Raw genomic sequence first — 15722 nt, 5'->3', positions numbered from 1 at the left:
GAGTAGCCTTTTGTTTGTCCATTTTCATCTCATGCAATTTTACATTTGTTGTCAATGTTTCTTAATTTCAATAGCTCCATGGTCATGTGACCTACAATCCTCAAACTACTTACAGAACACCCACTCACTAGTAATATATAATCGCACACCCTTAAATTCATCCATTTTAATCTCAGGTGATTTTACAATCATTTTTCTTTGTTTTTCATAGTTTCACATTTCAATAGCTCTCTAGTCATGTGACCTAAAACCCTCAAACTGCTTTCAGAATATCCACTGACAATATTTATATATTCCACACCCTTTTTCTTTTGTTCATTTGCATCTCATGAAATTTTACATTAAGTTTTCAAACTTACACATTTTAATAGCTCCTTGGTCACGAGGTCTACTGACCTCAAACACGGTTCAGAATGTACACTCAGTGAGCCTACACATTGCACATACTTTAGTTTGTCCATTTCCCCCTCACATGATTTTACATGCAATTTTTTACATTTCCATATGCCAAATGGATGGCCCCTTACTAGACGTCCGCGGGTGTTATTAAAATAGGCCGACGGTCGCCCCCCAAGGCCTGGTCTTCCGGGAAGTCAAAAAAGAACTGGGGTCATCAGAGTTATTCTAGTTGCACCCGCCGGTTTATACAGTTTGTCACATCCAAGTTTCTCCCTAAGGATAACATGGGTTTACAGGTTAAGTTCTAACTCTGCTTCTGTGCAGGCAATTTTCAAAATTCCTTTTGCCACATGTTCAGGGTCATCTGTACATCTACAGATATCAACATGAAAAGATTGAATGGCCCCCTTCATATCCTAAAGGGGAAGTATGAACTTTACCATCAAATAGGATTGAAATCAACAAATTGGCAGGCTGAAATCATCACAATAAGGGAAACAAATGGCATCACCATAATCACGTGAGATGAAAATTGACAAACTAAAGGGTGTGCAATGTGTAGGCCCACTGAGTGTACATTCTGAACCTTGTTGGAGGTCAAGGAGCTATTGAAATTCTAAAGTTGACAAAATTCATGTAAAATCATGTGAGATGAAAAAGGACACACTAAAGGGTGTGCAATATAGAAGGGTAGTCAGTGGACATTCTGAACCTTGTTTGAGTCCAGTAGGTCACATGACCAATGAGCTATTGAAATTAGAAAGTTTGAAAAATTCATGTAAAACGTGCCAGATGAAAATGGACCAACTAAAGGGTGTACAATGTGTAGGCCCACCGAGTGTACATTCTGAACCTTGAGGTCAGGTCACATGACCAAGGAGCTATTGAAATTCAAATGTAAAAAAAGTTGGTACTTTGTTTACGCTCCCTAACTAATTCAACTAGGAATACAAAATGCTGTTCACATTTCCAAATGTTTATTAGCTTTGGAAAGCAAATTAATATAGAAATCATGAAAATAAGACCTGTGCAAATTTTCCACCATGACACTTATTTTAAGTCTGTGGCTCAAGTGGTTTGAAAGGTATTGAAGTTTGAAAGTGTGAATATCCAACCTGAAACTGTTTTTACCTTGGTGAATAACCGTACACCCTTGACCAGGGCCCAGTTTCGTAGATTCAAGGTGCTGTTGACTTCAGGTTGGCACTTTTCCATTCGTATAACTCTACACCACGTGTCAAACTCATTCCATGCTGGGCTGGGTGTCTGCAGGTTTTCGATCCTCCCTTATGCTTGATTGATGAATGAAGGTCACTAATCTGTACGGAACTCCCCTCACCCGGGTTGTCTAGGTCTTAATTGAAAGGAAAAACCAGCAGACACTCGACTCTCCATGGAATGAGTTTGACACCCCTGCTCAGGGCCCGATTTCCCAAAAGCATCTTATGGTTAAGTTTATCGTTAGAACAATATTCTAATGATTAACTTAACCTTAAGATGCTTTTAGGAAACCAGGCCCTGGACTGACTGAAATTTTGTGTAGTTTGTGTATCAAGGCAAAAAGCCAAGTTCAGTGACAGGGTGCCAAAAATAAAGTTAATTCAGATTGTCAACCATTATAAAATCAGTTTTATTTGATTTCTTTTTACAACTAATATTGATAAGAATATCAACTTTATCCTAAAGATAACTGGTTGCTTTCCCCACACAACTCTCACACACACAAAAGCAAAGAGGGATAAAACAGAGGAAAGGCAGGGGTATAAATTGAATTGCTGCTTTGTTACTGGTGTCAGTGACGCTCTAAATAAATTCAATAAAATAAGAGGGACATTGAATACACATTTAAATGTCAAAGGGGAATTGGCACAAATGACTTTCTTTATGCAGTGAGCTAACAGGACTTTTACCTACACTTTGTGAGAGAGAACCAATGTTATAAATGTTTATAGAGCCACTTAAACAAGAAATGAAATTGTCCAAAGAGTGGGAATATGAAGGAAAGTGAGTGTTCATACTCATCCTTGGTCCATGGATAACATGGAGTTATTTGGGATGTATGCGTGTGTGAGGGTTCTCTCCATAGCTGTATGTATTTGTTAGACATAACAGCTAAGGTTCTCTTGATTGCTGTTGAGGTCTTTTCTGAGTACAAGAGCAACAGTATGGATTTTTTAAAACGGGGTTAAATCCTGTCCATCACGTGAGGATGGTGTCGTCAATCTCTTCGTTAGAGTCTGGAAGGCTGGAGATCTTCTTCAGGGAGCGGCGGTGACAGTCAGACAGCAGCTCATTACTAGCGGAGTCAAGAATGGCACTGACGCTCTGAAAGACAAACATAACAGATTGTATTGTGAATGCACGCACAACTCAAATCCATCAGGCCAAGTATTATCTTCTTTATAATGAGTATTGAGACTGTTTATTTGTGCAAGTGTGTTTGTCACTGACTTGCATGGTCTGCTCTCCCTGACGCAGTCGGAGCAGGCTGACAATAGTGTGTTCGCTCTGGGCTCTGACGCTGGTGTTCTTGTCCTTGGTGTTGTCCAGCAGGCTCTTCACCAGCGGCTTGATGAGGGCGGGCTCCAGGGAGGGCGTGGCCTCGTCTTTAAACACCCACCACAGCACCCGCTCCGACACCAGCCTGATGTCACTGGACTGGTTCTGGAGACACTGTAGGGGAAAAGACAGGGGAGAGGTTACTGACAAATCAGAGAAGCACTGTCAGTGTTCTTATTTCTTACATTTGTCGATACCCATGCAGCCACGGTGCTTAAACCTCTTAAATGTAAAGTCCCCATATTTGGGGACCCTATTAGATTGCATTTTATTCAATTCAGTCTGGTATGAGAACAGTAGCCCCTATCTGCAAACGCAGGATGTCTGCAGAAAGCTGATAATCTTGGCTATTGATCTGTGCCTTAATATTTGTTGTGACTTACTACCATATATGGGCATATGAATGTATAAGGGCAGGCCAAGCCGATGACCTAATTTCAAGATGGCTGCTACCTACATTCCGGTTAGCATCGTGAAGCATAAACTAAATAAACACGGAATACGTCGATACCCACCGAAAGCCGGGACTCCACAGATCATAAGGATGTGTTATTTGTCTGCCTGTGACCTACCATTATTGACCACCAGCCCAGAGAGTCAAACTGTTTATTTTACACGTTTTCACCAAATGTTGGGGGGGGGGGGGGGGGGATCCGTAGGTTGGCAGGAACAAATCTATTGTCAGTTTTATCTGATGATGTACGACAACTTCACTAGGGTAGGTGGCAGCATTCGGAATTTTGGATGAAAAGCGTGCCCAAATTAAACTACCTGCTACTCAGGCCCAGAAGCTAGGATATGCATATACAGTGGGGCAAAAAGGTATTTAGTCAGCCACCAATTGTGCAAGTTCTCCCACTTAAAAAGATGAGAGGCCTGTAATTTTCATCATAGGTACACTTCAACTATGACAGACAAAATGAGGGGAAAAAATCCAGAAAATCACATTGTAGGATTTTTTTATGAATTTATTTGCAAATTATGGTGGAAAATAAGTATTTGGTCAATAACAAAAGTTTATCTCAATACTTTGTTATATACCCTTTGTTGGCAATGACAGAGGTCAAACGTTTTCTGTAAGTCTTCACAAGGCTTTCACACACTGTTGCTGGTATTTTGGCCCATTCCTCCATGCAGATCTCCTCTAGAGCAGTGATGTTTTGGGGCTGTTGCTGGGCAACACGGACTTTCACCCCCCCTCAAAGATTTTCTATGGGGTTGAGATCTGGAGACTGGCTAGGCCACTCCAGGACCTTGAAATGCTTCTTACGAAGCCACTCCTTCGTTGCCCGGGCGGTGTGTTTGGGATCATTGTCATGCTGAATGACCCAGCCACGTTTAATCTTCAATGCCCTTGCTGATGGAAGGAGGTTTTCACTCAAAATCTCACGATACATGGCCCCATTCATTCTTTCCTTTACACGGATCAGTCGTCCTGGTCCCTTTGCAGAAAAACAGCCCCAAAGCATGATGTTTCCACCTCCATGCTTCACAGTAGGTATGGTGTTCTTTGGATGCAACTCAGCATTCTTTGTCCTCCAAACACGACGAGTTGAGTTTTTACCAAAAAGTTATATTTTGGTTTCATCTGACCATATGACATTCTCCCAATCTTCTTCTGGATCATCCAAATGCTCTCTAGCAAACTTCAGACGGGCCTGGACATGTACTGGCTTAAGCAGGGGGACACGTCTGGCACTGCAGGATTTGAGTCCCTGGCGGCGTAGTGTGTTACTGATGTTAGGCTTTGTTACTTTGGTCCCAGCTCTCTGCAGGTCATTCACTAGGTCCCCCGTGTGGTTCTGGGATTTTTGCTCACCGTTCTTGTGATCATTTTGACCCCACGGGGTGAGATCTTGCGTGGAGCCCCAGATCGAGGGAGATTATCAGTGGTCTTGTATATCTTCCATTTCCTAATAATTGCTCCCACCGTTGATTTCTTCAAACCAAGCTGCTTACCTATTGCAGATTCAGTCTTCCCAGCCTGGTGCAGGTCTACAATTTTCTTTCTGGTGTCCTTTGACAGCTCTTTGGTCTTGGCCATAGTGGAGTTTGGAGTGTGACTGTTTGAGGTTGTGGACAGGTGTCTTTTATACTGATAACAAGTTCAAACAGGTGCCATTAATACAGGTAACGAGTGGAGGACAGAGGAGCCTCTTAATTAATTAACTATTGGAACTACCCATTCCGGATCTGGGAGAATTGTCATCAACTACACTAATTAGCATAGCGCAAAAGGTCAAAAGATATTACTAGAAAATATTCATATTCATTCAATCACAAGTGAAATATAGTGAAACACAGCTTAGCCTTTTGTTAAAACCTTTCAAAGATGTTGGTTCCCAATTGGGGATCAGCCCTCCCACCGTCAGCTGGAACGGTGGCGCACGGAATGCAAAAATATTCTTAGAAATATTTAACCTCCACACATTAACAAGTCCAATAGCTCAAATGAGAGATAAACAACTTGTTTATCTAGCCAGCAAGTCAGATTTCTAAAATGTTTTACGGCGAAAACATAGCACATATTTATGTCAAACCACCACCGAAGACACACCGAAGACACAGCTAATTTCCATAGCCAAATTGAACAAAATATGCAATCACCAAACGCAGGATTAACCTCTTAAGCCTACGGGGGCGCTATTTCATTTTTGGATAAAAAGACGTTCCCGTTTTAAGCGCAATATATCGTCACAAAAAGATGCACGACTATGCATGGAATTGGTCGCTTTGGAAAGAAGACACTCTGACGTTTCCAGAACTGCAAAGATTTTCACTGTGAGTGCCCCAGAACTCATGCTACAGGCGAAACCAAGATGTTTCTGCAACCAGGAAATGAACAGGATTTCTGAGGCACCAATTTGCATAATCTCCTTATATGGCTGTGAATGGGACAGGAATGAGCCTGCCCTTTCTATCGTTTCCCCAAGGGGTCTGGAGCATTGTGACGTATTTGCAGGCATATCATTGGAAGATTGACCATAAGAGACTACATTTTCCAAGTGTCCCGCACGGTGTCCTGCGTGGAAATTGATGCGCAGAACTCAGGTGCTGGTATTTTTCCATGGAATTCAGAGACAAACCATGCTTCCACGAACGGCATATCAATGAAGAGATATGTGAAAAAACACCTTGGGGATTGATTCAAACAACGTTTGCCATGTTTCGGTCGATATTATGGAGTTAATTCGGAAAAAAGTTCGACGTTTTGGTGACTGAATTTTCGGTTCGTTTCGGTAGCCAAATGTGTAGTAACAAAACGGAGCAATTTGTCCTACACAAAGAATCTTTCAGGAAAAACTGGACATCTGCTATGTAACTGAGAGTCTCCTCATTGAAACATCTGAAGTTCTTCAAAGGTAAATTATTTTATTTGATTACTTTGCTGGTTTTTGTGAAAATGTTATGTGCTAAATGCTACGCTAATGCTACGCTAAATGCTACGGCAGCCATTATCACTCTTACACAAATGATTGATTTGCTATGGTTCAAAAGCATATTTTGAAAATCTGAGATGACAGTGTTGTTAAGAAAAGGCTAAGCTTGAGAGCAGGCATATTAATTTCATTTCATTTGCGATTTTGAGAAATCGTTAACGTTGCGTTATGGTAATGAGCCTGAGGGTGTAGTTACGCTCCCGGATACGGTATCAGTAGTTCAGAGAGGTTAAAAGAAAAATAATTTCACTAACCTTTTGAAATCTTCATCAGATGACAGTAATATAACATGTTACACAGTACATTTATGTTTTTTTCAATAATATGCTATAAATATCCATAAATCTCTGTTTACAATGACGCCATGTTAAAAAAATGCTACTCAAATGTCCGGAGAAATGACGATGGCTTCGGCAGATGCCGTCAGCTAACATGGAATACACAACATAAACTTTGACTAAATATGCATGTTCTACATATATATAGAAAGATACACTTCTTCTAAATGCAATCGCTGTGTTACATTTATTTTTAACGTCACAGATTTCGTTCACTAGGCTATAATATGAGTCGGCGCTCAGGAATTAGCATTTTGGAATTAGCATTAGCATTTGGGCTCAGGAATTAGCATTTTGGCTAAAGTAAAGTACACCAAAACGTCGAAATTACATATTATATGTCGACTAAACTTGTCAAACTATGTTCAGAACACAGCGTTAGCATGTTATATAGCTTCACAGCAATTCTCAGGATGAACAGAAACACACGCATCGTTTAATCAATCTTGGAAGAAAGACATCACCGGAGCAGAACGCGCATGAGAGTAACCTGTTTTCTCGCGTGACCGAAAGGTTTCGGCCCGCCAAAACTCTCGTGAGCGCGCGATTCACACAATGAGAAGCCCCATTGAAAGCGGACATCGCGCTGAAGGCATAGAAACTGTTCCCAGGACTGTAGGTGCTTGGGAAGGGTGGGGGCGATGACGTCAAAGTTGGGCCAACTTTTATGATGACAAGAGAGAGTTTGGGAGAATGAGTGCCCTGAGAGTTCTGCTTTACTTACAGACATAATTTAAACGGTTTTAGAAGCTTTAGAGTGTTTTCTATTCAATAATAATTTTTAATTGCATATATTAGCAATTTTTGACAGATTTTCTTTCTGTTTACTATGGGCACGCAATCACCCCAAAGGGGGCAGCAATCAGCCCTATCCCCAAGGGGTTTCACCCTGTCATCTCAGATTTTGAAATTATGCTTTACAGCCAAAGCAAGACAAGCGTTTGTGTAATTTTATCGATAGCCTAGCATAGCACTATGTCCAGCTAGCAGCAGGAAGCTTGGTCACGAAAATCAGAAAAGCAATCAAATTAACCGTTTACCTTTGATGAGCTTTAGATGTTTTCACTCACGAGACTCCCAGTTAGACAGCAAATGTTCCTTTTGTTCCATAAAGATTATTTTTATACCCAAAATACCTCAGTTTGTTGGTCATGTTATGTTGGGAAATCCACCGGAAATAGCGGTCACGACAACGCCGAACAGCCATAATATCGACAGAAACATGGCAGACGTTTTTTATATTCAAACCTCAAGGTGTTTTTCCAATATCTCTTTGATAATATATCAACCGGGACAATTGGCTTTTCAGTAGGAGCGAGAGGAAAAATGACTACCTCTGTCTTTTACGCAAGAATCACTCTGAGAGCCCTCAGCTGGCCACTTATGCAATGTAGTCGTTTACGCTCATTCTTCAACATAAAGGCGTGAAACTACGTCAAAATGCTGTAAGACACCTTCGGGAATACGTAGAAAAAGGAATCTTGTTGATATCCCTTTCAATGGCCAATAGGGGTGCATAGGAATACAACAGTTTCAAAACATGAGTCACTTCCTGATTGGATTTTTCTTATGCTTTCGCCTGCAATATCAGTTCTGTTATACTCACAGACAATATTTTTACAGTTTTGGAAACTTTTGTTTTCTATCCTAAGCTGTCAATTATATGCATATTCTAGCATCTGGTCCTGAGAAATAGGCCGTTTACTTTGGGAACGTTATTTTTCCCCCAAAAAGACGTTTATCTTTAATCCTACGTATAAAACTTGTATTTTTCATAAATTTTTATCATAAGTATTTCTGTAATTTGATGTGGCTCTCTGAAATTTCACCGGATGTTTGTTTGAGACAATGATTACTGTACATAACGTGCCAATTTTAACTGAGGTTTTTGGACATAAAGATGAACTTTATCGAACAAAACACACATTTATTGTGTAACATGAAGTCCTGTGAGTGCCATCTGATGAAGATCATCAAAGGTTAGTGATTAACTTAATTGCTATTTCTGACTTTTGTGAGCCCTCTCCTTGGCTGGAAAATGGCTGTATGGTTTTCTGTGACTAGGCACTGACCTAACATAATCGTTTGGTGTGCTTTCGCCGTAAAGCCTTTTTGAAATTGGACACTTTACATTGGTGTATAATACTTATATGTTTGAGGAATTTTAATTATGGGATTTCTGTTGTTTTGAATTTGGCGCCCTGCAATTTCACTTGCTGTTGTCGAGGTGGGACGCTACCGTCCCACTGGTACCAGAGAGGTTGGAAAACCACACTACAGGCTGATCCAACATTGATGTAATGTCCTTAAAACAAGTCAAAATGAGGCTCAGTAGTGTGTGTGGCCTCCATGTGCCTGTATGACCTCCCTACAACGCCTGGGCATGCTCCTGATGAGGTGGCGGATGGTCTCCTGAGGGATCTCCTCCAGGACCTGGACTAAAGCATCCGCCAACTCCTGGACAGTCTGTGGTGCAACGTGGCATTGGTGGATGGAGCGAGACATGATGTCCTAGGTTCCTAGGTTTTGGCCTTTCTAGGGAGTTTTTCATAGCCACCGTGCTTCTACACCTGCATTGCTTGCTGTTTGGGGTTTTAGGCTGGGTTTCTGTACAGCATTTTGAGATATCAGCTGATGTACGAAGGGCTATATGAATAAATTTGATTTGATTTTGATTTGCTTTGATTTGATGTCCCAGATGTGCTCAATTGGATTCAGGTCTGGGGAACGGTCAGGCCAGTCCATTGCATCAATGCCTTCTTCTTGCAGGAACTGCTGACACACTCCAGCCACATGAGGTCTAGCATTGTCTTGCATTAGGAGGAACCCAGGGCCAACCGCACCAGCATATGGTCTCACAAGGGGTCTGAGGATCTCATCTCGGTACCTAATGGTAGTCAGGCTACCTCTGGCGAGCACATGGAGGGCTGTGCGGCCCCCCCAAAGAAATACCATGAAATACCACACCATGACTGACCCACCGCCAAACCGGTCATGCTGGAGGATGTTGCAGGCAGCAGAACGTTCTCTACGGCGTCTCCAGACTCTGTCACGTGCTCAGTGTGAACCTGCTTTCATCTGTGAAGAGCACAGGGCGCCAGTGGCGAATTTGCCAAACTTGGTGTTCTCTGGAAAATGCCAAACGTCCTGCACGGTGTTGGGCTGTAAGCCCAACCCCCACCTGTGGATGTCGGGCCCTCATACCACCCTCATGGAGTCTGTTTCTGACCATTTGAGCAGACACATGCACATTTGTGGCCTGCTGGAGGTCATTTTGCAGGGCTCTGGCACTTCCTAAGTGGACAGTTTGATTTCACAGAAGTGGGATTGACTTGGAGTTACATTGTGTTGTTTAAGTGTTCCCTTTATTTTTTTGAGCAGTGTATATTACAACAATACTGAATGAACACTTATTTTAACTTAACATAATACATCAATTTAGTCTCAAATAAATAATGAAACGTGTTCAATTTGGTTTAAATAATGCAAAAACACAGTTGGAGAAGAAAGTAAAAGTGCAATATGTGCCATGTAAAAAAGCTCATGTTTAATATATTCCTTGCTCAGAACATGAGAACATATGAAAGCTGGTGGTTCCTTTTAACATGAGTCTTCAATATTCCCACTTAAGAAGGTTTAGGTTATTGTTATTATAGGAATTATAGGACTTTCTCTCTATACCATTTGTATTTCATATACCTTTGACTATTGGATGTTCTTCTAGGCACTATAGTATTGGCAGCCTAATATCGCGAGTTGATAGGCTTGAAGTCATAAACAGCGCTGTGCTTCAAGCATTGCGAAGAGCTGCTGGCAAACACAGGAAAGTGAATTATGGTCTTTGTTAGGAAGAAATGGTCTTCACACAGTTCGCAACGAGCCAGGAGGGTCAAACTGCTGCATATACCCTGACTCTGCTTGCACAGATCGCAAGAGAAGTGACACAATGTCCCTAGTTAATATTGCCTGCTAACATGAATTTATTTTAACTAAATATGCAGGTTTAAAGAATATACTTGTGTATTGATTTTTAAGAAAGGTATTGCTGTTTATGGTTAGGTACATTGGTGCAACGACAGTGATTTTTTCACGAATGCGCTTGTAAATCATCACCCGTTTGGCGAAGTAGGCTGTGATTTGATGATAAATGAACAGGCACCGCATTGATTATTTGCAACGCAGGACAAGCTAGTTAAATTAGTAATATCATCAACCATGTGTAGTTAACTAGTGATTATGTTAAGATTGATCGTTTTTAATAAGTTAGGTTTAATGCTAGCTAGCAACTTACCGTGGCTCCTTGCTGCACTCGCGTAACAGGTGGTCAGCCTGCCACGCAGTCTCCTCGTGGAGTGCCATGTAATCCAAAAATGCTGATTACCGATTGTTACGAAAACATGAAATGCCGATTAGTCGGTCGACCTCTACTTTATATAGCTAATTTAATGTTTGCATTTCATTTTTTATAAGTAATCTGCTTTTTGTGCTTTGGATTTAGTTTACATAGGCCTACATAACAAGTCATTTCAATGTTATATAATTCCAAAGTAGTTATTGTCTATGTTTCATATTAGTTCACTGTTCACTGCACTCTCACTCCCATTGTTCATTTGTGGTTGACACCTCTGCCTTTCTCTCTTAAGTGTTATTGTTTGCATTGTGTGTGTGCAGTACACCTATGTGAGTCACTGGTGTTTTTACTTTACAGTAATGTAATTTAGTAAATTTAGTCAACTGTACTTCAGTGGAGGATGCAGAGGATTTTGATGACGTTTGAGAGCAACCCTTCCCCAACAAGTGCCCCCCCCCCCCCCCGCTATGTCAATCACCCGTCTGATGGTTCTACATCCACTTTTCATAGACCTCTTGAAAGAGAAAATAGGGGCTTGTGGCACCATTCGTCCTAACAGAATCGGTTTCCCCAAAACCAAGGTAAACGACATGACAAAGACAGCGGAGGAGGACCATAGGTTGGATCAGGACTAACAAGCTGCTTTTTGTGAAATGGAAGGACACTAGGGAAGTGACCATGCTCACCACACAGCATAAGGCATTCAATAACAACCATGTCTCAAGGAGGGTGAAAAGGGAAGAATGTCCCCATTCCTGTGAAGAACTACAATGCCAGCATGGGGGGATGTCAACCTATCTGATAGGATACTACCAGGATACTACCAGGTCCTCCACAAGACCAGGAAGTGGTATAATACTTGTTTTTTACCACTTTATGGACATTGCTACAGTAAATCCTTTCACTCTCCACAAGTAGAAGGCCAAAGCACAAGGTCAAACCCCTCTCTGGGGGCCCAAAGCAACCTCACAACCATCACAAGACACCCCCCACTCAAGGTGAGCGCCACTATCCAACACACATACCAAAAGACAAAAGGATGAACTGCAAGAATTGCACAAAATACCCGGGGGGGAAAAAAGGGTCAGATCTTCTGTCCGAAAGGCCAGTTTGCTTTTTGTTTCCTGGCAGAGAGGGACTGCTTCAAAGACTATCACGACTTATTTATTGCCTTACCTCCCTAATCTTACTACATTTGCACACACTGTATATAGATGTTTCTATTGTGTTATTGATTGTACGTCTGTTTATCCTATGTGTAACTCTGTGTTGTTTTTGTCACACTGCTTTGCTTTATCTTGGCCAGGTCAAAGTTGTAAATGAGAACTTGTTCTCAACTAGCCTACCTGGTTAAATAAATAAAGGTGAAATAAATCAAATAAAAACGACATGCTTAAGCTACGGTGAAAGTGAAATCTAATCATCTACACCTGGGATGTAAAACGAACACGAATGCCATTTGTAAATAGTTCAGCTTATTTCTATTTTTGCACCTTTCTTAGTGAAGGACAGGTGTGTAACCAAGTGTGTTTGATAAAAAAATATTTTATAAACGTCTTATGTACAGCACCAGTCAAAAGTTTGGACACACCTACTCATTCCAGGGTTTTTCTTCATTTGTACTATAATAGTGAAGACATCAAAACTATGAAATATATTTTATAATTGAGATTCTTCAAAGTAGCTACCCTTTGCCTTGACAGCTTTGCACACTCTTGGCATTCTCTCAACCAGCTTCATGAGGTAGTCACCTGGAATGCATTTCAATTAACAGGTGTGCCTTGTTAAAAGTGAATGTGGAATTTCTTTCCTTTTTAATGCATTTGAGCCAATCAATCAGTTGTGTTGTGACATGGTAGGGGTGGTATACAGAATAGCCCCATTTGGTAAAAGACCAAGTCCATATTATGGAAAGAACAGCTCAAATAAGCAGGGAAACGATAGTCCATCATTACTTTAAGACATGAAGGTCAGTCAATGAAAATGTCAAGAACTTTGAAAGTTTCTTCAAGTGCAGTTGCAAAAACCATCAAGCGCTATAATGAAACTGGCTCTCATGATGACCACCACAGGAAAGGAAGACTCAGAGTTACCTCTGCTGGAGAGAAGTTAATTAGAGCTCCCAGCTACAGAAATTGCATCCCAAATAAAATGCTTCAGAGTTCAAGTAACAGACACATCTCAACATAATCGAGGAGGAGACTGCGTGAATCAGGCCTTCATGGTCAAATTGCTGCAAAGAAACCACTACTAAAGGACACTAATAAGAAGAAGACTTGCTTGGGCCAAGAAACAAGTAATGGACATCAGAAGAGTGGAAATCTGTCCTTTGGTCTGATGAGTCCAAATTTAAGATTTTTGGTTCCAACCTCTGTCTTTGTGAGATGGAGATTAGGTGAACGGATGATATCCGCATGTGTGGTTCCCACCGTGAAGCATGGAGGTGATGGTGCTTTGCTGGTAACACAGTGATTATATTTAGAATTTAAGGCACACTTAACCAGCATGGCTATCACAGAATACTGCAGCGATACACCATCCCATCTGGTTTGAAGCTTAGTGGGACTATCATTTGTTTTTCAACAGGACAATGACCCAACACACCTCCAGGCTGTGTAAGGGCTATTTGACCAAGAAGGAGAGTGATGGAGTGCTGCATCAGATAACCTGGTCTCCACAATCACCTGACCTCAACCCAATTGAGATGGTTTGGGATGAGTTGGACTGCAAAGTGAAAGAAAAGCAGCCAACAAGTGCTCAGCAAATGTGGGAACTCCTTCAAGACGGTTGGAAAAGCATTCCAGGTGAAGCTGGTTGAGAGAAATCCAAGAGTGTGCAAATCTGTCAAGGCAAAGGGTGGCTACTTAAAAGAATCTGAAATATATTTTGATTTGTTTAACACCTTTTTGGTTTCTACATGATTCAATGTGTTATTTCATAGTTTTGATGTCTTCACTATTATTCTACAATAGTAAAAATAAAGAAAAACCATTGAATGAGTAGGTGTGCTAAACTTTTGACTGGTACTGTATATCTGTTGCTTTATATTGTTTATGTAAACAGTTAATTTGTATGTGGGACCAATACGTTGGATATGCCTAGGCTAAACGTTCAGGCACTTTGGAGAGGTTGAAAAAACACTTAGATATCCCCTGTAAGAACCACGACACCACCACAATGTTTGAGGTTGGTGTTGTAGAAACTTAGTTATAGTGAACAATAGCTTTTAGGTACATCCAGTGTGCAAAAATAGTGCAATTACCACATTTGGACACTTTGGAGAGGTTGAAAGGACACTTGAATGTACCCTGGATACCCTATACCACCACAATGTTTGATTGAGGTAGATATGATAAAAATTGTGTTTTTATACTGAACAACTAGCATTTAGTGATTGCAAATATGTAATAGCACTGGAATGACCTAATTTACACACATATGCCACTTTGGAGAGGTTTAGGGACACTTGCAAACGTCACGTGACCACACCTGACACCACTTACTATAACATCTGCCCATTTCTAGTTGTTAGGTCTATCAAACCCATTTTCTTTCTTCTGATATTTTTCACATGTTGTGGAAGCCATCTGATGTGTTTCCAGCTCTGGGCATAAATAATTCACTTATAGCTTGTCAATGAAAGATGACTTTCAAAATAAAAAAAAGTTAGTGTGTGCTTGATCTTGTGTATTCTGAACTATAACTCCTACCTTCTGATAATTTCCTCAATCTCATAACCTCATAATATACCAGGTTTTGGCATGTCAGAATCATGTAATTACACATGAATTGCAGTTACTTTTGGGTATGTCTATTTGCTTGATTTGAGAAACATTCATTTTGTAAATGGGGGGGTGACGTAACAGATTACTCCTGAGAAAGTACCCCCCTGCCTCACCTTCACAAACTGTGAGATGATGCGCTGTGATGAGCCACTTCCTTCCTCGGTTCTGAGATGATGTCTCATCAGGTAGCCCATGGCTCTGATCCCACTGGTAGCTATGGGGATCTGGAGGAGTCGACCGTGCACAGTGTTCAGTCAGAGAGGAGAAAGAGGTATGGTTTGGCAAGGGAAAAAGTGCTTGACGAGCCAATCCTTCCACTGTCTGGGTGAACAGAATGAGTAAACTAAAAGGAGCGGTGTCCACTTAGATCTGACCAGATGTATGAAGTTCCTACCCTGTCTGCGGTGGCACTGGCCAGGATGGCCTCCGTCACGGTTGAACTGTACTCCTCCACACACAGCTGCTCAGGGGCAGACTTGATTGCAATGGCCAGAGTCATACTGCGACCATGACGCACCATCCAGTCCACTCCTGATATGTCAGCTAGGTGAAGAACGGGAACATTTTTCATAGATTAAACAGAAGTCTTTCCTTACTACATTATAGTCTTGATAGTCAAGAGTTAAGTGTTAGAAATTATAACGTGTAAATTCAATGTGTGAATACCTTTTATCATAAGTGTAAATGTTTGTGCTATATAAAGGGTTGTGCGTGGGCGAAGAGTATGGTGTGATAGTGTAAATTCTTACCCAGGACATGCTGGAGCAACACACTCCTCAGATCCTCTTCAGACAGGAAGGCACACAGCTCTCCTAAACAACCTGCTGAGGACATGCGTGTAGCATCCTAC

The 15722-nt window shown here is 41.2% G+C and overlaps 1 protein-coding gene across 1 annotated transcript in view; it reads right to left on the bottom strand.

Annotated features, from left to right (window-relative positions):
• Positions 1-2005: 2005 nt before the first annotated feature.
• The window catches only part of LOC109895794 (eIF-2-alpha kinase activator GCN1-like), a 52043-nt gene continuing 38326 nt past the window's right edge, over positions 2006-15722 (bottom strand). The window contains exons 53-57 of the mRNA XM_020489785.2: positions 15622-15718; positions 15267-15415; positions 14986-15096; positions 2851-3072; positions 2006-2724 (exon numbers count right to left, since the gene is read on the bottom strand). Coding sequence (XP_020345374.1) covers positions 2599-2724; positions 2851-3072; positions 14986-15096; positions 15267-15415; positions 15622-15718 — 705 coding nt within the window. The 3' untranslated portion in view covers positions 2006-2598. The remainder of the gene's footprint in view (positions 2725-2850; positions 3073-14985; positions 15097-15266; positions 15416-15621; positions 15719-15722) is intronic.

Source organism: Oncorhynchus kisutch, linkage group LG8 (assembly GCF_002021735.2).
Source record: "Oncorhynchus kisutch isolate 150728-3 linkage group LG8, Okis_V2, whole genome shotgun sequence".
Taxonomy (NCBI): Eukaryota; Metazoa; Chordata; class Actinopteri; order Salmoniformes; family Salmonidae; genus Oncorhynchus; species Oncorhynchus kisutch.
The sequence above is the reverse complement of the archived record's forward strand: the minus strand, read 5'-3'. Positions and strand labels throughout refer to the sequence as shown.